Source organism: Agelaius phoeniceus, chromosome 1 (assembly GCF_051311805.1).
Source record: "Agelaius phoeniceus isolate bAgePho1 chromosome 1, bAgePho1.hap1, whole genome shotgun sequence".
Classification (NCBI taxonomy): domain Eukaryota; kingdom Metazoa; phylum Chordata; class Aves; order Passeriformes; family Icteridae; genus Agelaius; species Agelaius phoeniceus.
The window spans coordinates 114,140,558-114,163,759 of record NC_135265.1 but is presented as its reverse complement, the minus strand read 5'-3'; the positions used below and the strand labels follow the sequence as shown (position 1 = coordinate 114,163,759).

Here is a 23,202-nt window from a genome sequence, read left to right as displayed (position 1 = left end):
CTGAAACGAGTATTAAAAATGATAAATAAATAAATAAAATAAAGCTTCATAGGGCAGCTCTGACTTGGAACTTTTGACTTCTATTGTCAACACAATGAATGGATCTAGCTGAAAAAGCAAACCTTGCCCACTAGTTAAGAATATGTCTCAGGGTGGTAAGTGGGGTCATATGAAGCCTTGTGCATACTTTAATGTGTTAAACACATGAGCTGTGCTGTGAGCTGTGCTAAGTGAGCTTGTCCAAAAGAAAATAGAACTGGCAAAAACCTCTACTCAGGGCATTTAAAGAAACAGCTGAGTCCAGTCTTTCCTTTGGTTGATATTTATTTGGAGGAACTGCATAAAAAGACTTTATGATTAGTTTTGATTTTGTAGGTGGCTTATATTGTTTTAAACTATTTAAAACTAATGTATGTTTTTGTATATTCTCTCACTTCTGGAACTATGGCTCATAGTGATTTTGAGTGGTGTGGCTTCTCATTTGGCAGAAGGTTGACTTTGAAAGAGAACAGTTTTTGTGAGTTGAAGGTAAAATGTTTGTGTACATTTCCAGGATGTACATTAGAATGCAGCAGAGACATTCAGTTACCTTTTCAGCTTCATATTATTGGTATAATTTTTTGGTATATCTTAGGGTAAAACAGCCTGTTCTTTTGGTTCCTAATATGATAACTGAGGAAGCAGTAATTTAGCTTTTTTTTATATACTGTGCAATTTGCCTTTGTTCTTGTATACAAAATCAATTTAAGACAGTAAAAAAATGTTCAAATGTTCAAGTCAATATTGTATTGGTTAGCTTATGTACATTTAAATTGTACAACCAAATGTGGGATAGTCTGGAGAAAATGACTTGCAGATTTCAGCATTGTCTGGATACCATCCCAGTTGTGTTATTGGTTGATTTTTGACTTAGGAAGCAGGAGTTCCTGGAGCAATTAAAATAACCATTCTCTTCAAACCGGAAATCATCATTCTCACATGCACAGAAACCTGCCAAAGTTCAGAAAACAAGAAGAGAAATACCACCTTTACTACAAAGTGATAGGAATTTTTATTAACAACCTAGGATTTCATTGGAGTTGCATATATGGCTATTTTGAATATTCATCATTCATCTGCTGATAGCTTAGCTATCAGTGATTTGAAGGACAGTAGAACTTTGTCATGCTGCTTGAAACAAGACTTGGACTTCTGAAAGAGGGAGGATGATCATAACTTTCAGTATGAATTGTGAAATGTTTGTTTAAAATGCCATGCAGTTTTGTGGTTTATTTCAGAATGTAAGTGTTGTTGGTCCCTAAATTTTTTTGAGTGTGCATATGTGCTGCTAACCATGTGTTCAGCAGCAAATGCATTCTGAACTACACGGATGTGTTAGGTTTTTAACACTGCTTTCTCACTGTATTTTGTATAACTTGTTTTTCCATGCATGGTTTTCTCACATGTATGATGGCACAGGGGAGTTGTGTTCAGTCCTGATTTAACAGCGTGCTCAACCTGCAAAAAGTGAAAATACCTTTTTCTTGTAGGTTAGATAGATACTAAAACCTAAAGTACAGGTGTTTGCCGGAAAGTATTTTCCAAGGAGTTTGTAACTGGTAATGTTCTGAGCTGAAGGATTTATTCTATGCCTTTTTTGTTGCTTTTTAATGTTTTGATAGGCTCTTTGAGGGGAACAGCTTTTTTCTTAAATTGCTGAATTTAAAGTAGTTTTTCTTCCTACTAGTTGAAACTTTGGAATTGATTATTACGGGCATTGCTGTTAGTACACTTTTATTAAGATCTGGTAATTGCCATATGTAGACCTCTGTTTTAATTTTGCCAAGTGGGGCAGTAAATTCTCACCCTATTATGGCAGTAAAATGCTTCTCTGTCACCCAGTGCTTTAACAGAAAACTTAACTTCTATATTGGTTTGCAGATGCCAAGTTTCAGGATATGTTTTAGAGCTTTGTGAACACTGTACTGCTTCTTGTCATGTTGCATCTGGATATTAATCAATGAAAGACTTAAATTATTTGCCCTTCTGTTTCCTATTGCATCTGTTCTTGCACCTGACCCACCTGTGCTTTTTGCTGACTGATTGTGCATTTTATTGTCTTGTTCTGAGCTTCGGCTTAGCTCATCAAAAATGTACTCCTTATTGGACCTTGATTGCTAGTTTTTTTCTATCATATTATTATATGATAAATATAATGAGGTTATTATTCATGTGTGTGTACCCTGAATATTTCATATTATCAGCATTTGATTCATTTTATAAGGTGGTTTTGGAGCTACAGTTTCCACCTCTCTGTTTTGAAGAGTTCTACAACAACAGCCTGATTAGTATTTTGTTGATTGTTTTTTCAGGAAATGTATGAGGTTGCCAAGAAGCTTTGCTCCTTTTGTGAAGGTCTTGTACATGATGAACATCTTCAGCATCAAGGCTGGGCTGCTATAATGGCCAACTTGGAAGATTGTACAAACTCTTACCAAAAGCTGCTTTACAAGTTTGAAAATGTGTATTCAAGCTATTTGCAGTCCATAGATGATATCAAATTGAAACTTACACAGTAGGTTTGCTGTTAAATTCATTCTCAGTCTCCAAATTGACTCAATTTTAAACTTAGTTTCTTCAAGTGTTTTATGTCTGGTGCTTATTCTGATTAATCGAGAATGTCTTTGTTTGATTATGTGTCATGGAGAACATTCTTTTTGTTCTATGCTAGTGCCTTTTTCAAACTGACATTTTTCCTTGTATTTGTCAGCACAAAGAAACCTGTATTGAATTATGTGGAAGATAAGCTCGTTAATGAACAGCTGCTTAAGAGCTGGAGTCATTCCAAATGTGCACAACAAAAAGCTGGATAACAAATTTAGACATTAACATCTTTAAATACCTACTTACACTTTTGAATTAATTGGTTTTTAACAGCTTGAACTGATATTTAGACTTACAATCTGTGTTGAAAGTATGAAGTCATAGCATAAACTTTGAGTGGATTTGTATACTTTTGAAAGGGATAGGGGGCATGTATGTAGAGATATATCTATTGTTTGTGTGTGTGTCTGTACTTGTGTCCTGCAAACTCTGGGTGTTACTTCAAAGAAAATCTTTTATATATTTGTAGCCACTGTAGTATTGTGGTATTTCTATGAGTGCTTTGCTTAATAGAATATAAATGGATATTGGATCCTTAAAAAAAATATGTTTTAAAATATGTTTTGTCTTAAAAAAAAAAAGTTCTGCTTCATAGATTTTACCAAATAGAAACTATTCAAACTTTGCAGAAGTAGTCAGACAGAGGACACTCAAAGCTCTGATAAGAAGTGTTGATATCCATGCAGATAGGACACATAAGCCCCAGTTGTGCATTTAAACAAAGAAGTGAGTGTCTCTGTTTATCACTTTTTTTCATTCAGTATAAGCAGAACTTTGACTTCTTTAGCTGTCCTTCCATGATGTTGATATTCAGCACAGAAGTTTTAAAGGGCAGTAGCAAAATCATTATGAAATCTGCTTCAATTCTAAAATGAATATCAGTTCATATTGTGGGTGATTTTTAACTAAGATTTCATATCATGTTGGCTTCTAGATACTGATAGGTTTTTTCTTTTCACTTTTTCAAAAAAGCTTGGGTTCTGCTGTTTCTATCATGGCCAAGATACCACTGCTGGAGTGCCTAACAAGACATAGTTACAGAGAGTGTTTAGGAAGACTGGAGTCTTCACCTGAACATGGAGGAGCAGAAAGTGAAGAAACTGAGGATGGGAAATCTCCTGAATTGGTGCTTTATCCTGATATACCTAAAGTGAACAGTAAATCAATGTTAGCATCATTTTGCAAGTCAGTTGAACATTCAGCTTTGGAAGGCACAGATCCTGAAAATGTAAAAGATGATAAAGAATCTGGTCAAAATGCTACTGTCCAGGACAATGAAATGTCAGTAGAATTGAAAGATGATGATCAGCCTTCCTTCAATGTGTCTTTGTTAGACTGGATAAATGTTCAAGATAGACCTAATGATGTTGAATCCCTGGTCAGAAAATGTTTTGATTCCATGAGCAGGGTAAGTTAATGATTTTTTTTTTTTAATCAAATTGCATTGCATTGAAGGCTACAGCTTTTTTCTTCCACATGCAGGTGCTTTTGAAGTGACTGACTCATCCCTTTTGTGGCTTGTTTCTCAGATAACTTTCTGAATGAAAGCCAAAGCAGAGACTGGGGGGGATAAGTGTGGGGAAAGTGTTTTATAAGTTTGAATGTTAAGAATTTGATCTTTAGGAAGATGTATAATTTTATGAATGCTTGTTGTCTTGCTTTTTCAAATAGCCATTTCTTTTGGAAAGCCAAAAGCTTCTTGTAGTGTATAAGCAAAGGGACACTACTATTATTTCTTTGTCTTTTTCATAGAAGCTACATTTATAATAAAAAAGATTTTCCTGGACCAAATTAATGTTGAATTCAAAATAGTTAAGTCTTTATTAAAATATAAAAAAATTATATGGTTGTGATAAATTTATAATTTATATCTCAACCTTCTTTATTAGCTGATACAGAGGTGCTCAGAAGGGCCCAGTCAGCCAGTTTGTATTTCTGCTGCTGGAAGAATACAACAGTGCTCACTTTACTTTCAAAATTAATATTTTAATCAGTGAGCATTATAACCGTTTAAATTTCTTTTGCCTATAATTTTTCTTCTCTCTTTGCTTTCACTGTAGCTGATGTTTCTTACATTGTCTAGCCTTGTTTGCATAGGTATAATATACTATTACAACACAACATAGCTTGAGCAAAGAAAACATTTTGTGTTGTCTTTGACACTTTTATTTCCTCTGTAAGGTAGGACTGGAAGACTGAATCAGTGATTTCTAAAATCCATCTGTTGTAGGGAACATCATGGTATGGTCAGTTCTGTGCATTGATATTTTGATTCTGTCTTAAAATTAAGTGGAGAATTTGGCTTAATTATAAGGGCTAAGATTTTAGTAGTGCAGAAAAGGCTAAGGAAAAGATTGGACATTATAAGTTTGGTTTTTTCTTCAACAAAAACAAGAATTAATTTTGTGTGCTAAAGACTTCCTGTTGGCTGAAGCCTGAGACAGTTCTCCATCCTGTTTGTTCAGTAAGGCTATAAAGTGCTTTCTACTATTATAAAGCAAGAGTAACAGAACCCACTAGATGGGTTGTGAGACAATAAATTCCATTTCTACATGATATAAATGGAACACAGATGTGTTCTAAAAGTTTTAAAAATCAGTATTGATGAGATGGATATTAAACAATTGCTTCCAAATAAATTATAGCATTCCAAAAGACACAAAAATGCTAAGAACACTTTGGTTAAGTACATACTCTACCTTTTTTGATCAGCTTGTAGTCTTATCTGACATATACCATGTGTTTTAGAGGCTTTGTCTTGTACTTGGCTTTTCTGTCCTTGTCTTATCGAAGATTAGGCAGAAATCCTTTATTTTGACTATTGCAATTGTTTTTTAACTGTAGTCAATTTTTATGGGAAAAAGTTGTGATTGAACCTGCAAAAAAATGCAGTTTCTTTTTGTATTTGTGGCATAAGCAGAATTGGCAGGTAAGGAAAGTCCTTCAGTCAGAGTATTCTGGCCGTCACCAGAGCAGTTGTGATTGATCAGTCCCAATCCATTTTGGTTCATGAAAAGCTCCCAGAGCTTTGAAGTAATGTGTTCCTGATTCTCCATAGGAAAACATTGATTTACTCTGTTTTGATAGCAGCAAAAGCAGACAAAGCATTGAATCTTTGCTTACCACTGGTTTAGAATTAGTTGAAAACGGAAGTGGCTTGCAGCTGAAAAGGAAAAGAAAATCCTAAATAAATATCTTGCAACACAATTTTTCTTTTAATATTCATTTGAGGTGACACTTTAATATAAAAAATAGAATAATAGAATAAAATGGCACTAGCTTTTTAAAATTGTTTTGCCTGCATTCTCCCTGTGCCCTTTCCTCCTTAGAAATATGAGCCATACAAATGGTTTGTGATTGCAATTCTTATTTCAAAAACTGAATTCAGGTAAGATTTTCCTGAAAGCTTAAAGCACAAGAGTAAGAGGTAGTCTTGACATAATTGGTGTGTTGCACAGAGTGCTGCTAAGTTTCTGATGGTTCTAGCCTCTAGATGTTTCTACAAAATGGCACTTCTACTTCTTTTGGCTGCAGTAAAAGCACTGGGTAAGTAGGAGCTAACCAGATGTTTTTGTTAAGTGCTGTTATAGCCTCTTAAGTAAGAGGCTAGATTATCTGCCAGTGAAAGTAGAGATGGATCCTACAGATGCAATTAGGGTAAAGGTGGGATAAAAAGAGTGGATGGAGGAAATAGGTAAGAAAAGAATGAGAGCAATAGCCAGTCTTTGTAAAAAGACATAAAACAGCATTAGTTTAAGAATGTAAAAAGAAAAAAAAAACCCAGTATATTGTTCTTTAGTATTTTGTTTTTAAAGAAACTCTTCTGGATGCTGCAGTGGACTAATTCAGGATGTCTTAGGGATGGCAGTGAAGATGATCCTGTAAAATCAATCTAGTTAAATACTTCTGTTACTGTTTCTTGAAGATGGACTTGAGAAAACACCAAGATTCAGAAGACATCACATAATATGAGAAATTAACCTTTGTTTTCAGAGAGTTTGGATGTATTTTGTCACATTAATAACAGCACTATTGTTTATTCTAAGGAGTTCTGGGCTATTACTAGGTTTTGGTACTTTGCCATTAAGTTCTTGGTTGGCTGGTTTTGTTTGGGTTTTTTTTGTTTGTTTGTTTGAAGTCAATGGAAGACCTGTTCTTTATAGTTGCTCCTTAATTTTTAATGTTTCTCCTCTCCAGATTCCTCTCTCTAGCCCCCCTCCAGAAGGTCATTTACAGGATGAAGTGCTGTTGTGTGTGAAAACTTAGTTAAATACTAGATTGAGGGGGAAAGAACACTTTTTCTTATGCTACTATTGAGTCAAATAATTGCTTTTTTTTGAGGATAGGAGTTGATTAGTATGCTCTGTAAGTGGCATAAACTCTGCATGTTGATGAAAGAAGCCAGTGCTGTGACAGCTCACAAATAGCATCTTTTTCACTTGTTGATTCTCTTGTAAGAGATAGCATACCATAACCATTTTGGATAAATTTGGGCAAATTTGTTCATCTTCTGCTATCACCTAATGGTTTTAACCATGTTCTTCACTAATGTATTTCAGGTTTACACTAAACTCTGACCTTCATAAGAAGCAGCAATTGCCTATGTTGTTTCTAGAACTGTTATTTTAATTCACTACTCTTACAGTGAAGTGTGAAGAGTCACCCTTAATATCTGTGGATATTGGTAGACTCCTAATGTTTCCAATACTTCTTTTTTTTCTCAGATATTATGAAACAACTTCAAAAACATGTTTCTGTTTGGAAAAAAACCCTCTAGCTAAAAGTATGACAAATATGCTATTTTTCCATGAGGTCTTTTCCAGTTGCTTAGAAATTATCTGCTTTAAGTAGTCAATAAAAACACTTATGTAGTGGGAAAAGATTTGCAGTTCTTGCAGCTTTTTCTGACTACCCTCCCTTCTGCATTTTGCATTGAGCCACATTCATGATGGGTTTTGACTGTAGCTGTATAGACTCTGTCACAGGTCAGACTGTCCATTAGCTACTAAGTGCCTCTTCCTCCTGCACCCCACCTTGTCCCAGTGTCCCTTCTCTTTATAAGATTGCTCTGATGGTCTGGTTGGAATACTTCAGAAAAATTCATGCTGTGATATAGGATCCACATACTCATTTACTCAGAATTCTGAAACAGATGATAGATGTAGTCATACATTAGATTAAAAAAAAAATTTAAAAAGGAAAATATTTGAGGTTAAAAACCTCATTTGGCTAACTTAAATCACCTTTCAGTGTGTCAAATACTAATAAATTTCCTTTTTTAGCTTGATCCAAGGATCATCCAGCCCTTTCTGGCAGAATGTCGCCAAACTATCGCCAAACTTGATAATCAGAACATGAAGGCTATTAAAGGTCTTGAGGATAGACTCTATGCATTGGACCAGATGATAGCAAGCTGCAGCAGACTGGTGAATGAACAAAAAGAACTTGCTCAGGTAATACACAGTTGTGTGTGCAGCATGGAAAGATGGTAGGCTTTTGATATGTGTATGCTGTTAAAGTTACAATGAACCAATTGCGTGTCTTTATGCAAGATAGTTTTCAACATACCACTTGGGGGTTAGTCAGTATGGTGCTATTTCATAATAATTTGACATTTAAATATTAACAGTTTTTACATCTTGTCATGTTTTCATGTGGTTTAAAGGTACAGCTAGAAAATCAGAACTTTAGTTAGAGATAGGTAATAAATGTTAAGTAGATCAATTTTACTTTTGAAGGGAGATACTGAATCCTTGATCATTTATTACTCAGTCATACAGGATCAGGGAATAAGTTAATGGTTGATCATCAGTATTGTAGTAAGGAGAAAAAGTAGTATGCCTTCACTGGACAGTGTGATTTTAAGTGATTAGAAATTTAGTTGAAGACTATTTTAAATATAAAATATGTAGCTCCTATTTTTAACAAACACTTCAGTATCATGTGAAAGTTATTTTATATATATAAATACAGTTTCTGTAAAAAGCTTCAGTTAACTTGATAATTAGTATTGTTCTTTAATGTCTTGTTTGCTACTGAAAGTAAATAAAAGTCTATTTGGCAAAACATTATAATGTTCAGGTTTTCACCATGACCTTGGAGTTGCGACTCTGAAAAAGGCATGAGTTTCTTACTCCTGCTTACACACTGATATATTATTGGTAGGAATAAATGAACAATCTTGCCTCCCTATTTTGAGGGAGCTTAGAGAGGCCCTTTTTGAGAAGGGCAGCGCTGGGCTGAAAGTTGTGTAGGACCATGCTCCCTGTTGCCTCTTTGGTCTGGTATGTGAAGGTGGATACAACCAGTACTTCTGGCAGCATTATTGAAAAGTGGAGCCTGTCTCCAGATAAATTCAATGAGTGAGTTTAGAAGCGAATGCTAAATCTCAGTCTCATGGTCTTTATATTGTAGGCCAGTGCTAAACGCAAGTGAATTTAGCATGATGGCTAAGCTAGTCTTCCCATCCCTATGCTTGGTTGCCCTTTATTGTGAGTGGTGCTTTTAGCTATTTTTACCTTCTTCACCTGGGTGAAGAGCCTACCTCAAGTTTATGAATCCCACTTTGGAGTAAGAAGTGTTACAGTCAGCTGGAAAGAGACTTTGTCACCTTGTTTAAATGCTACTGTAAATTTAGAATTTGTACCTTTTCAAGACTTGGCAGAGACTTCAGCTTTCAAACCTTCTTCCTTGACATTTCCTTTTATAAATCATCTATTCCTTTACTTATGATGTAAGTGTGCAGTTTGCATGCAAATAAGATGTGTGGCTCTTGATCTTGGCTCTAGAGAAGAATTAGTTTCATGTGGAAATTTCTTTATGCAAGAAATAGAAATTCTTTAGCCCACAGTAGTATTGAACATGCTCCAAGTTGATGTTTAATCTTTCAAATGCTAGAAGTGGGAGGAGGGTTGTTAGCAGAAGTTAGAATGATGGTTGATCCCCTTCATCCTAGCTATGTTTCTGCTGATTAAGTTCTGTGGTCTTTCACTGGTGTTGGTTAGTTGTGTGACGTTCTGTTAGGGTTGTGTTGGTAGCTGTTTGGTAGGGAAATATGGAACAAAATTGATTTGGACTGGATTATAGAACTGAAAGAAAGCGCTGTGACACTTGCTTTCTCCATGTATCATTCTGTTATACTTCACAATGGTTACAGTAAGTTTGTTAAAATTCTTGCATTCTTTGAGAAGATGTATCACTTTCACACTTCTTGATTGTTATAAAGCTTGTGTAACAATGTCTCTCTTCCTCTAGGGATTTTTGGCTAATCAGAAGAGAGCTGAGAACTTGAAAGATCCTTCTGTGCTGCCTGATTTGTGTTTGAGTCATGCAAATCAGCTGATGATTATGTTAACTAATCACAGAAAACTGTTAGATATTAAACAGAAATGTACCACTGCCAAACAGGAGCTTGCAAATAATCTGCAAGTCAGACTGAAGTAAGTTAAAACTCCACAACTTTATAGTACTTCCACTTGCAGCAAGTCAGTTTAAGGAATGTGTGTCTGAAGGAAATCATAACTATAAAAAGGTCAAGAGTGCAAATCTTGTAGTGTCTCTGTTAGTATATATTCCTGATTGCTTGATGTTGACTTGTTTGTATTTGTTGTTTTATTTTTGCTGCAGTTCTGTCAGTTAAAGCAGTTTTATGTTTTTTGTTACTTGTGGGATATACCTCCACCTTAAGTATTTTCTGGTGGCAAAGTTGCTGTAATATTTCTCCTCAAGCACACCAGTAGATCACCTTCCCAATAGTTATCCTGTGGTTTAGTTATATTGGTGTTTGTGCTTGAAATTTTTCTATTTATTATATGATTAAGGGAATTGAAGATGTGGTTACAAGATGTGAGAATTTGTTACAGTCGCTGTTGCTTGTAGTGCGTGAGTACATTGTGTGGACTTCCCAAACAGTGTTGTGTTCTTATTTCTTTAATAGCATTCTAATCTTTAATACCTTTAGCAAAAGCTTTTCAATAAGTATTTTTAAGATCTATACACAAGAAGTAGTCTTTTTTTTTTTGCCCAGGATGTATCAGCTTTTTTTTAATTCTACTGGAGAAAGTTGCATTAATATTACTCCTAAAGATACTTATGCTAATAACTTGAATGTCTTACCAAGACATTCAAAACCAATGACTTAACTCAAATGGTGGTAGATATCTGTTTTTGATCACTGATATGGATATTCTGTGTGAGAAATTAATAGGAAACTGCAAGGTGACTACTGAATTCTGTACAGCTTGGTACTCTTGTTAGCCTCTTGTCATCCCATGTGAAATGATGTCATTGTTCATTTCATCCAGACGTGTTGCTGATCTAAAATAAATGAAAAACAAATTGCCAAGATGTGATCTTCTCAAGTGTAGTCTACTTTTGTAGGTGGTGTTGTTTTGTAATGCTTCATGCTGACCAAGATGGAGAGAAACTACAAGCACTGCTTCGTCTTGTAACAGAGCTCCTGGAAAGGGTCAAAGTTGTAGAGGCTCTCAGCACTGTTCCTCAGATGTACTGTTTAGCTGTTGTTGAAGTTGTGAGGAGAAAAATGTTCATAAAACACTACAGGGAGGTAAGTAAATAAAACTTTGAGACCAAACCTTTGTATCAGCATATAAATTAACAAGTAACAATGTATTTTCCCCTTTCACAGTGGGCAGGTGCTTTAATAAAAGATGGCAAACATCTATATGAAGCTGAAAAGGCAAAAAGGGAATCTTTTGGTAAACTCTTTAGTAAGTACTTTCTTTTCTGTGAAGTCGAATTCTGTTGAAGTATGTCTCTTGTCTTTGTAGTTAAAATAATTTTCATTATATTCTTACTTAAAGACTTGAACATTTTCTTTTATTTAAATAGGAAGTACATGCTGGTCCTATTACAAAGAAAATATTTTTCCATTGATCAAATCAAAACTTTTTCATATTGATTATCCAAAATAATGTGAAAGCTGTGAAATGATTGTAAAAGATACGGATTCTCATTATCACACTTTAATGCAGTTTGTGCTTAAACATGCGTTGTGAGCTTTTATGAGCTTTATTGTTCTTTTAAATAACACTTCTAAAACCATTACTGAATATTTGGATGCTGCTGTGACTTTCTCTGTACTACTCCAGGAAAATCCAAAAACTAAGGCCCGTGTCTAAAGACCTTCACCAGAAGTTTTAAGCACATAATTAAAAATAAAGATTCTACTAAAAGAATTTTGATTACTTTTTCTGCAAAGTCTGGCACTTGTGTTCTGAATAAACAGCTAAAATAAGAAAATTGAGTGAAAGTTTATCAATTTTTTTTGGAATGGAAATGAGGAAGATTACAGTGAAAATTTCAAAAATAACTTGAGGCTTTTGCCTGTGTGTACATTAAGCAAAAAGAGACTTCTGTGAAGGGAGTTCTGCTTGAATGGTGGGTTGTGTGATGTTCTGTGGTCATTTGCGGTTTTATGTGGACATCAATATAAGTAGTAGTGCTTCCAAATGTAGTTCAGCTATTAAACTGCAATAACTTCAGTTGATTTCTCTTGAGATGTTGCATTTCTTCCTTTAAATAAGTTGTTTGTTTGGGTTTTTTCTTCAGGGAAGTCTTTTCTAAGGAATCGTTTGTTTAGAGGACTTGACTCCTGGCCTCCATCCTTTTGTGTATGTATTCATATTTTTGGGTTTATTTAATTTCTAAATAGTTTTACAAATTAAAAATCTGGGCTTTTCATTGAAGCTATATGCCCTTTGCATTGCTGTGACACATGAAGAAGCTGGGAGCTAGTGTTCTCTGCCATTTCAAGTGACCTATATTAACATTGGCTTGTAACTTGCAGTGCAGTGGGAGAGGAAATGTCAGCTCTCCTTTTTAGTAGTGCAGTCCTTTTTTTAGTCTGTGGTATTGAAAAAAAATTAATCGTAATGATCAGAAAAAAGAAGCCAGGAGGAATAATTTGATCATCTAATTGTCTTGTGAATAATAGAGCAATAAAATTAATTGGATGGTAAAAGCAAGTAAAAGTTTTCCATGTAATCAGTGGATGAGTGGAAAAGGATTTTTGCCTCTTAATTAGCTGATAACGTGAGGCCATTGTAATTAAATATTGCCTGTTAGCTTTGATTTCATACAGCTTGGTTAATTGAAGTAAGCTAACTCCTTGATTCTAATGTTGCCATCTCACTTTGCCTTTTTAACCTTTTCAGCTTCTCCTTTTCAGCCTTTTTTTTAATTTAAAGGATACTTGGAAAATAAGAATGATACTCACTTCAATGTCTCAAATACTGAACTGAATTAATATTTGTATGTGTAGCAGCACAATAAATAAAACTTCAGTGCCATTTTATATCCCTTAACTTCTAAACTCATCTATAATGTTTATGAAGCTTGGTAATAGGGAGGAATTTGTACTAGATGCTCATTGTAGTTCCCTTCCAACAGGAATACTCTATTTTACTGCTGCCCAAGTACTATGGATAATTAATCATTACAAATGCAAGGAGTGTTTTTTAGGGGTAAAGGACCAGACATGGTTTCTTAAAAATTAAAATATTTTTAAGATTTTTAAGAGCAAGAGATCAGTTTACTGCTGACTTTTCCATGTTATTTATTAAGCTCTTCTTGATCCTTCTTTAATCATCTGATACTTTACAGCAATGTGTAAATTAATATCTTCTTTACAGACACGAAAACCTCGCAGATTTGACAGTGAGCTTCCAGATATCTCATTGAGTGACTTGCAGTTTTTGCAGTCTTTCTGTCCTTCAGAAGTACAGCCATTACTCAGGTAAGGCACCTCTTTACACTTTGTGTGTTACAGAAATAGGTTTCCTGGGGGTCCCATCCTCATCAGTTTTCCACCCCCTTAGGTCATTTTCCATAAAAAACAAACAAGGATTTTCTGATCTTATTACCATTCTTAAGCAATGATCTTCACTGACCTAATGCAGATACATATGTATTCAAGTTCTGATGGTTTGAACATACCTATCCTGTATTGAGATGTAAAGGATTTTGGGTGTTTCTTTGATCTACCTCAGAGATAAAAAGCAAAAAAAATGCTATCAGTTTTAAACTGAAATAAACTCATAACTATGTTTTGTCAGATCAAAATGAGACTTGATACTTGTTTCTTTTGCTCTTTGTTGTGTGGTATTCTGTAGGAAATAAAATAAATGTCTTTAGCTCAGCATGAGATCATAGAGATCTCCTATATTCAATTACTACTTTTTCTCCAATTTTATTAGACTGAATTTGCTAAAAAGTGCATTTTTTTAAGTGCCTCTGCTGTCAATGGAAATCCATCATTTTGAGTAGAAGCTCTATTTCTATGTTTCTTACTTCCCAATAGCGAGGCAGACATGCATATGTAGACAGGAAAGCTACTGGTTTGTCTTAAAAGCAGTTTATGGGATTAGTTCCTTATCTAGAACTTGGAGATATCTAGTGAAAAAAGATGACTGCTAGTGTGAGCTTCCAAACGCAGAGCAGTCAAGATGGAGAAATGCCAACCAAGATAATGGGCCAGAAATGGGTAGTAGCAACTTGTATGTAAGGTCCTGCCTAGGAGGAGATCTGTCAGTATGACCACATTCAGATCATCATCATCCTCCTCCTGAAAGAGATCTGCAGTTAGAGATTTGAGATTTGCTGTGATTCCTCTTTTTTGGTTTTTTGTTTATTTGTTTGTTTTGGTTTTTTTTTTAGCCCCAGGCCCACAGTCCCACAAAATTGGGATTGCATTTACAAAGGTAAATGCAAGAGGAGGATGCTTCACTGTCATCTGTCAGGTCCACTAACAGTGTCAACCTAATACCTGTTATTGGTGCATAAGGCAGGAGCTGGATTCACTGCTTTTGTTCACCTGTCTTTTGGACTGGCAATCTTTTTGATTCAGAATTCCTGGCTATCTTTATGATAGTGTTGGTGGAGTTAACAAGTGTAGTGAGCTTAGTCACCATCACAGTGGATTTGCCATAGGTAATTTTATAGCTGATGTACCCTTTTAATTTCTCTTGTTTTGCTCCTTGGGTTGCGCCTCATCTATTTTGTGGGGAAAAAAGTGCAAATATAGGATCTTATTCCTAATGTTTACCTGATTTTTTTTAATCTGTGAGAATTTTAGAATCTTCCTGGAAGTTTATACTGAGATCAGGAAGAATTTTGCCCTGCTATTGTCAGAAAACCAATCACTGACTTAAGACGTTTCATTTGGTTTGAATTGTAGTGACCATAGCTTTCCACTTGATGGCAATAGAGGTGGGATTATGTCATTCCTCTTGGTTTCTGGGCTCAGGGTTGCATTTGGTGAAAAATATAGAGGATAGTGTTGAACTTGTAACTCATGTGGGTAAAAGCTGTCACACACCTTGGTTCGATGCTGATCTTCAGAAGAAAATTGAGAGCAGTACTTTCTTTGGTGTTTTCATTTAACATGTAAGGAGTAAGCAATAAGCAAAACAGACCCAGCACAAAGTCCTTTTCTATCAGCACTGGACCTCTCGGCAGCATAATTAAAATGATGTTTTAATTTACTTACAATGCTTCTGTCTTCTGAAATTGTGTTTGAGCAATGATTGAAATCTTAATTCTGCAAAAATACACTTAATGCCACTTGCCCTATATATTGAGTAGAGAATACAGTAGAGAATGACATTGAAGTGTCATCTGCTTTTACTATATTGTTAGTCTAGATGAACTCTTGCTTCATGTTTTCAGCTTATCTTGCCACACTTGAAATGTGATCAGGATGCATTAATCAGTTGTTTAATTTTAGGTTACCTGTCATGAAAATAAAACAGTAGAGAATTAATTGCTTCTTCAGAGGAAGAGCTGGATTGGAGAGAATCCAACTGGAGACAAAATACAGTCATTTGCAAACACAAGTGCTTCAATTAGAAATCTAATCACTTCTGTTACTGTCATTGGAACTCTAGGTACTACTGGCAAATGCTTTCCTTAGGAGGAAAGACTGGAATTACTTGCTCATTACTGTGTTTATTGTTACAGACTCCTTAAAAGTGCCCAAGTTTTTAATTTTAAACAAAAATACCAGGGAGTCTTCATAGACTTTTTTTTTACATATAAAATAGATGAAATTAAGAAAGTACAGACCTTACACAGAGGCAAGCTTAGTATTGTTGAAATATACACATAATAATTTAGTAGATTGGAATATTAAACTAACAGTGTGGAAAAAAGTAATCCTGTACTGTTTTTAAGGGTTCCCATACTTTGTGACTTTGAACCTCTTCACCAGCATGTACGTGCTCTACATAACCTGGTCAAGGCAGCACAGAGTTTGGATGAAATGTCACAAACTATTACAGACCTGCTGAATGAGCAAAAGGTATTTTTGCTTTTCTTTATCAATAAATAAGATAATATTATATTTAAAACAGTAGAATATTTTCATAACATTGTTTTATCAAACACTTTATGAATGCATCTTTTTTTTTCCTGATATGAAGATTACCTGTGTAAGTTTTCTTTCTAATCATAAGCTAGTAAATAATCTGAGAATATTTACAGGTGTTTGTATTCCACAGAAGTTGTAGAGGTAGAGTTGCTCTGTTTACATTTTTGTTTTCTGTCACTTTCAAATCTTCTGTCTGCAGAATGCATTGCTTCAGTTTGTATTCAGTGAATTTTTTACTTCTCTGGATTTCTGCGTTGTTTCTTAGGCCCTTTTGGCACAAGCACTTAAGGAGATTTTGGGGCTTTGGTTGGCTGCTGTGCAGTCTTTCTCTTTGAGTACAGAAGGAACAGATGGTAAAAAGATCCCTTCCCTAGTTTCACTCTGCCTGTCAAGCAGATTCCTTCCCCTAGAAACTGTGTTTCTGCCAATCACTTCTGCTTCTGTGCATGCAGCCTCTAAATTCCATAGTACACCCAATAGGTTCCTTTTAGCTTCTGACTGTGGCCTTTCTCAGGGAAACACTGGGTGAATTTAGCAATGCTTAAGATTTTTTTTGTGAAGTTGACTGCTTCAAACTGGGTTTCTTTTGCTGTAGAAAATCGATAGGTTTTTCCAGGGCCTGTGTTATTGTCTGCAGTGTAAATTCTTGTATGCACTTGGCTGACTGGGAAGCATCTTATATAACAGATAAAGCTATGGTCATGTTTAATTTTGAATAGCAATTTCCTGCTTAAACCAAGTGACATGAAGTTCTCTATCTTTTGATTTCTCTGGGATTTGAACAGGAGATTTATTGAAAATCTTTTATTTATGTAAAATATGAAATCTGGGCTGCTCTTTGTTCTGTAACATAGAAAAGGTGTATTACTTAAGTATTATTTCACAGCTATTTTCTCTTTTTATGAAGATTGTTTTTCAAATGAACAGCCATTAAGAAAAAGAATATTAGGGCCTGAACACTGTAACAGCCATTGAAATTGCTGGAAGTGAAATTCTGTGAAATTTTGGTGTTTTCTGAACATGCTCTTACAACAGACATTGCTCTAAAATATAGACATTCACTCCCAATATGGAGTCCCAAATCCTGAAATTTATCTCGTAAGAAATTAGGATAGTGACAGTTGTTCTAATAAATTAATTTTTTCATAAAGGCTTGCAGTGCCAGAAGAATGTGAAATTTAGGTTTTAATTCAAAATAGGCACAAAAACATTTAGAAAGATAAGCAGGAAATATACCTGAATTTGTGAAGTTTGTAATTTCCCCTTCTTTCTTCAGACATACTTATCTGAAAAAAAATTATAAGTATCTGGCTGTACTGAAAAAGATGTTTGCCAAATCAGGAAAATACACTCTTTTATTTTGCTTTTGTTTGACTAATTTGGATTCTTCACTCACACAGAAATGTCAGGTGCTTAGACAGATTTGGATAATTGTCTCTTTCCTTGGAACAAATTTCATTGCACAATCAGAGCTGGGCCATTCATGATGTCATCTTGAAAATGCCCATCTCTGTGTGTCATTTCAGTGATTCATTTGAACTCTTTTTGGAATTGAAGCAAACAGATTTGTCAGAGTTTTTTTACTTTTCAAAGGCAATGTTGTTTTTACTACTTGATGAAAGACACAAGGTCTTTCTCTGTGTTGTTTTACTCTGTAGCTAATATAGAAGTGTTTTTTTTTTCATTATACTACTTTTGCCTGTGTAGAATTACTGAAGTAATTTTTAAAATGCTCCTTTTTATATCTTCAATATTGCTGAGAATTCACAATAAATAATTAGAAGAATAAATAAACATTTAATAATTGTCATGAAGATACCTACATCTTCATGCATCCACTTTTTCTTGTGAACTGTCACTCAGCTTGGTGCAGAGTTGGCTGTGCAGGTGTTGAGTGCTGCCCATATTATTATTCTCATACTCTACAAAAGAGACACATTCCACCCTGGCATTTCCCTTTCCATACTAGTGGCAGCAGAAGCTTGGTTCTTCAGATTTGGCTGGGATAGTTTCCCTGGATTGTTGGTAGTGCAGCAGTTTAATTCTGTCTGGGTCAAGTGAAAGTTCATCCTACTGCATCAGCCACAGCAAGTGTCCTTTGATAGTTGCTTTAGGCAGGAGGGAAAAGTTGTGGCTGCAGACAAGGGAGTAAAGAGCAAGTCAGAAGAGATTGAATTACTTACTGGGGGTGTTGAGAGTATTTCTTTTCAAGTGTCTGCATTGGTTTTATTATTTCAGTTTTCAAGTTCATAGAACATTAATGATAATTTTTTACTTTAGTATTACATTGGAGTAGTTAAATGACATTTTTTTGTGGATATTTGTTTAATTTGTTAATACTTTGAAATCTGTTTTCATTTTTAAGACCTTCTGCTTATTCTTTGTAATTTAATAGCCTCAAAGATGTTGCTGTGCCCTCTTATTTCCATAATACAAAGTTTAAGCAGGTCAGCAATTGGGTTAAAGATGTCCAGGAAAAGCTAAGGTGCCCATGGGTAAGATGATTAAGGTGTCTTCTCAGTGATTAGTAGGTAATTAACATATGCAATCCTTTGGTATTAAAAGTTTTTGTTATAAGGGAAGCTGGTTTTTCAAATCAGATCATAAATCTACCATTTCTTCTAGTTGAGTTGGAATTGAAACACTGCTTGTAATCTTCCTGAGAATTGAAGTATTCCTGATTATTGTTTTTTTGTAGTAACATAATTAGAGCAAGGCACGTAGTCTTGCAACACCTGAGAACTTGGAAATTAATTCTGATTTTCTGTTTCTATTTTTTTGTTGTTTGCTCTTGACTCCTCTTCCTTTGTCATGACAAAAATTAGTGTATGACACGTGGATACATTGCTGCCTGTAGATTGTGAACAGATTAGATGGCAGGCACAGGCTTCTCGGTAAACAGTCTTTGTATAGTTTCAGACACTCAAAATGTGAAGTTTAACTCTTCTCTAAGCAGTAATCTTGTGCTCTCATTAGACTTCCAACTCACAGAAGCCACTGCTGAGGGCATGTAGTGTGCTACAGCCCCAGGTCATGAGGAAACAGAGTTCCTTATTTTTCCACAGAGTGGCTATCTTTTTTTCTTCTTTATGCTAAATCCTTACTCTTTATCTTCTAGGATGATTCTGTAGGGTTGACAAAAGTAGATACTAACATTCCTTTGCGTGTGAGTTTCTGTAGGACTTTCCCATATTCAAAGTCTTTGAATTGCCTTTTTTAGTGTGTGGTTGACATCTGTGATGATAGTTTTTGTTACTGTTTCTGGTATATTAATGGTAGATGTTTGTCACTTAAAGCATGCTTTGAACCTAGGCATGTATCATCATACACAGTACCCTTCAACATCTATTTTTGTAAGTTTTCTTAGATAAACAACAAGCTGAAATTAAGTCCAAGGGAAATGCTTAAACCTGGGCTAATAGGATCATTTAGAAATGAGCATTTCCTTTTCATTTTTTTGTTTTGTGTCCTCTTCACTTTTTGTAAATACAATATTCTGTATGCAATGATTACAAGGGTTTTTTACAATGCATTTAAAAACCATTGTATGATTTAGATTCATAAAGATACAAAAGCTAAGAGAGCTGAGGTGAAAATGCAACTTTGCTAAATAGATGAGTGTTGAAACTGGAGATAGATTCTTCTTAAATCACAGCTGAGAATTGTTAAACATGCTATATCTCCTTTAAGGAATATTTCCTTGGTGCAGAGGAGGGCAAGGTACCTCTTTGAGTAACAATCATTTGTACAAGATGGAGACAGCAAAAAATGGCTATTTATACAACAGCTGATCAATGTCTGTCACTTCTGGGATTTTTGCTGTTGCTGAACATTTATTGCCAAGCTCCACTAACTGTTGCCAGTCAAGTAGCTGAATTCAATGGATGGCAGAGGTCTTTCAATAATAGCAAACATAGTAAATAACACCAGACATGCATTCTAGTTGCATTGAGGCAGTGTGGATGGTTTGGGAAAGAGGCATGAGCAAGATCACAGAATTTATTAGCTGGAGGCAGTGTTGGATTGTTGAAGAGCACCCCCAGATTTCCAGCACTTTGAGACTGAACATTTTATGGAAATTTTCTGCTAGAAAAATTCCCATGAGTTTTTCTTCAGGAACTATTTCTTTTCAAGGTTTTCACATTTCTTATATGAATAAAATCAAACAAGTTCTTAGTGATGAAGGATGGAAGAGCAAGGTAATAGTTGAGCTATGATGTTACAGAGAATGCATCTGGGATCTTTCAGAGCACTGATATGTTCAGAAAACTGCATCTCTTCCAGTTTGTGATCCTGATGATCCTGTGCATACCCCTTAATTGTGTGTCACAGCTACTTGCCTTATGTATTTTAACTGTGTGTGTTTCACTATAATTTTCCTAGGAAAAATTGGCTTCTCTATCCATCCTATTACAAACTTTTTCAGGAATGCGTCTTTGTTTGATACTGAGGCTGTACATTGCTTTTTGGCTTACACTGGAAAGTGTTCTGCACTTGCTGAAGCTTAAGGTTTATTTTTTTGTCTTAAGAATCTATGGATGTATCGTTGGCATTAGGGCTTCCATATTCTATGTTGTGTATAATGGTTAATAGCATAAGGTACTAAAGGAGTTTTTAATTACAATATTGGCAATAACAGAATAAAAATATTTTAGTAATGAAATTTTTAGGAAAACTGAAATAAGTAGTCTGTAAAGAACCAGTGCTATTTCTGACTGGTAAGATACAGTTGACTATGCTCTGCGTAGGACTTTGGGCTAGGTGAACATTTAATATTTATGTGTTTACAAATGATGTTTTTCTGAAACTTAATGGAAGATCTCCTTGATTTTCTGCAATTTTTGCTTAAGTTTTAGTAGTACATATTTTGGATTGTTACAAATAATAAGGCTGATTTTTTAAAATTCTTGTTTTGCCTGGTGGTTTTGAATTAATTTTTAATATTAACAGTTCTGCTTATCACTTTGTGTTCATTTCTTGGTTTATAACTTGTAGGCCTCCAATAGTCAAGCATCGCCACAATCTGCTACCACGCCAAGGACGGAAAGTACGACAGGAACCGCAATTGCTACCTCTTCAAGAACTCCTCCATCACTCAGTCTTCAGGGTCCCCTGTGTCCTCCTGTGTGTCCCCCAGCTCCTTTGGAAGAATTGTCTCCAGACAGCATTGATGCTCACACGTTCGATTTTGAAACTATTGCCCATCCGAACTTGGAGCAAGCTCTTAAGCAAGGATCGTTAGACTTGGATTCATTGGCAGAGAGTCCAGAATCTGACTTTATGTCAGCAGTAAATGAATTTGTAATAGAAGAAAATCCAGTGTCTCCTAATGTCATAAGTGACCCACAAAGCCCAGAAATGATGGTGGAATCTCTTTATTCTTCAGTTATCAATGCAATAGACAGTAGGCGTATGCAAGATACAAGTTCTTGTGTAAAGGATGTTTCAGTAGAAAATGCTTCTCTCAGTGTTTGTGTGGAGAAGTGTAGGGTTATTGCTCAAGACTCAAAGGTACATTTAAGAGGTATAAAAGAAGATCTTTGCCATTTCAAAACACTTGTACAAAGAGAACAGTGTGACTTTTCTAATTCTTTAAAATGTACTTCCTTAGAAATAGTAAATACAATTGAAAAGGTAAAGCTTTCACTTGAAAAAACACTAAATGATAAACATCAAAATGAATTACAGTCTTTGAAAAGTGAGTATGAAACTAAAATTAATAAATTACTGGAGGATGGTGAAGAAAGTAAAAAGAAAATCAAAAAGTTAAAAGGTGACCTGTTGGGTCTTGAGGAAGTTCTTCAGAATAAGAATGATGAATTTGCAATAGTAAAGAATGAGAAAGAAGCTGTGGTTTGCCTTCAGAATGAAAAAGACCAGAAATTACTTGAATTGGAATGCCAAATGGAGACACAAAATTCTGAAATCAAGGAACTGAGGCAGTCACGTGAAATTGTACTTGAAGACTTGAAAAAACTTCATGTTGAAAACAACGAGAAACTACAACTCCTGAGGGCAGAACTTGAGAGTTTAGAGCAAAGCCATTTAAAAGAACTGGAAAGCAACCTACAAGCCAGGCATTTACAGGAATTTGAGAAGGTCCTAGCTGAGCACAAGGACTGTTTGGATAAGTTAAAAAAAGAGAACGAGCATAGACTTGAACAAATGCAGGAATCTCATGAGGTAGTTATGAAAGAGAAACAACAACAAGTAGAAGAGTTACAACTGAAGGTTTCAGATCTGTCTGATTTGAGGTGCAAACTAGAAGTTGAACTTGCCCTGAAAGAGGCAGAAACTGATGAAATGAAGCTTCTTTTGGAAGAAAGCAGAAACCAGCAACAAGAGACCTTAAGATCTCAGGTTGACAAGGAAACTGAAAGCTTAAGAAAGGAGATAGATAAATTAAACAATAAAATACAAGTCAGCAGTGATGAACATCAAGTGGGCTTATCAGAACTAAGGACTCTGATGACAATTGAGAAAGATCAGTGTATTTCTGAGCTAGTAAATAGGTATGAAGAAGAATCAAATTTGCTTAGAACTGAATTAAATAAAGTAACGCTTCTTCATCAAAAAGCTGCTGAGGCAGAAAAAAGACTTTCAGAGCAAATAACAGAACTGAAAAGTAAGTTAGAGTTGGAAATGACTGCCCTAGAGAAGGAAAAAACAGAAAAATTGTCTCTCAGTGAGAAGCAGGAAAAATATGAAGCTATTATCCGTAAGCTAAAGGAAGAGAAAGAACTGTTAATATCTAACCAAGAACAAGACAGGCAGTTGCTCATTCAGAAGCTCAATTGTGAAAAAGAGGATGCAGTACAAACTGCTTGTAAAGAGTTGGAATTACAGAGGGAAGCTGCTGAAAAAGGGCTTTTGGAAAAAATACTGCAACTTGAGATGCAAGTGAATCAGAGGTACTGTAAGAATTAAGTTACTGTGTTTTCCTAGTATTTTAATCAGTATGGTATATTCATGACATGCTGTGCAGTAACTAAGATTGTTGTATTTGTAATAGTGCTTATCTGTAATGGTTTCTATATTCACATTTTAAAATGTTTATAGGTAGTGGTGTTCCCATATCTGTGGTTAGTCTCAAGGATGGTAAAATATCTTATACAGGATTATTTCAAGACAGCAATGAAGGTTTTATATTTCAGTCATGTTGAAGGAGTGTT

At 35.1% G+C, this 23,202-nt stretch overlaps 1 protein-coding gene across 3 annotated transcripts in view; it reads left to right on the top strand.

The window, feature by feature from the left end:
- The window catches only part of RB1CC1 (RB1 inducible coiled-coil 1), a 65,867-nt gene that overhangs the window by 25,664 nt on the left and 17,001 nt on the right, over window positions 1-23,202 (top strand). For all 3 annotated transcript variants that reach the window (XM_054649846.2, XM_054649834.2, XM_054649856.2), the window contains 10 exons: window positions 2,352-2,554; window positions 3,616-4,051; window positions 7,926-8,096; window positions 9,898-10,082; window positions 11,023-11,209; window positions 11,291-11,372; window positions 12,214-12,275; window positions 13,296-13,399; window positions 15,835-15,961; window positions 21,026-22,941. In XM_054649846.2, coding sequence (XP_054505821.2) covers window positions 2,352-2,554; window positions 3,616-4,051; window positions 7,926-8,096; window positions 9,898-10,082; window positions 11,023-11,209; window positions 11,291-11,372; window positions 12,214-12,275; window positions 13,296-13,399; window positions 15,835-15,961; window positions 21,026-22,941 — 3,473 coding nt within the window. Of the gene's footprint in view, window positions 1-2,351; window positions 2,555-3,615; window positions 4,052-7,925; window positions 8,097-9,897; window positions 10,083-11,022; window positions 11,210-11,290; window positions 11,373-12,213; window positions 12,276-13,295; window positions 13,400-15,834; window positions 15,962-21,025; window positions 22,942-23,202 lie in introns of those variants that run through there.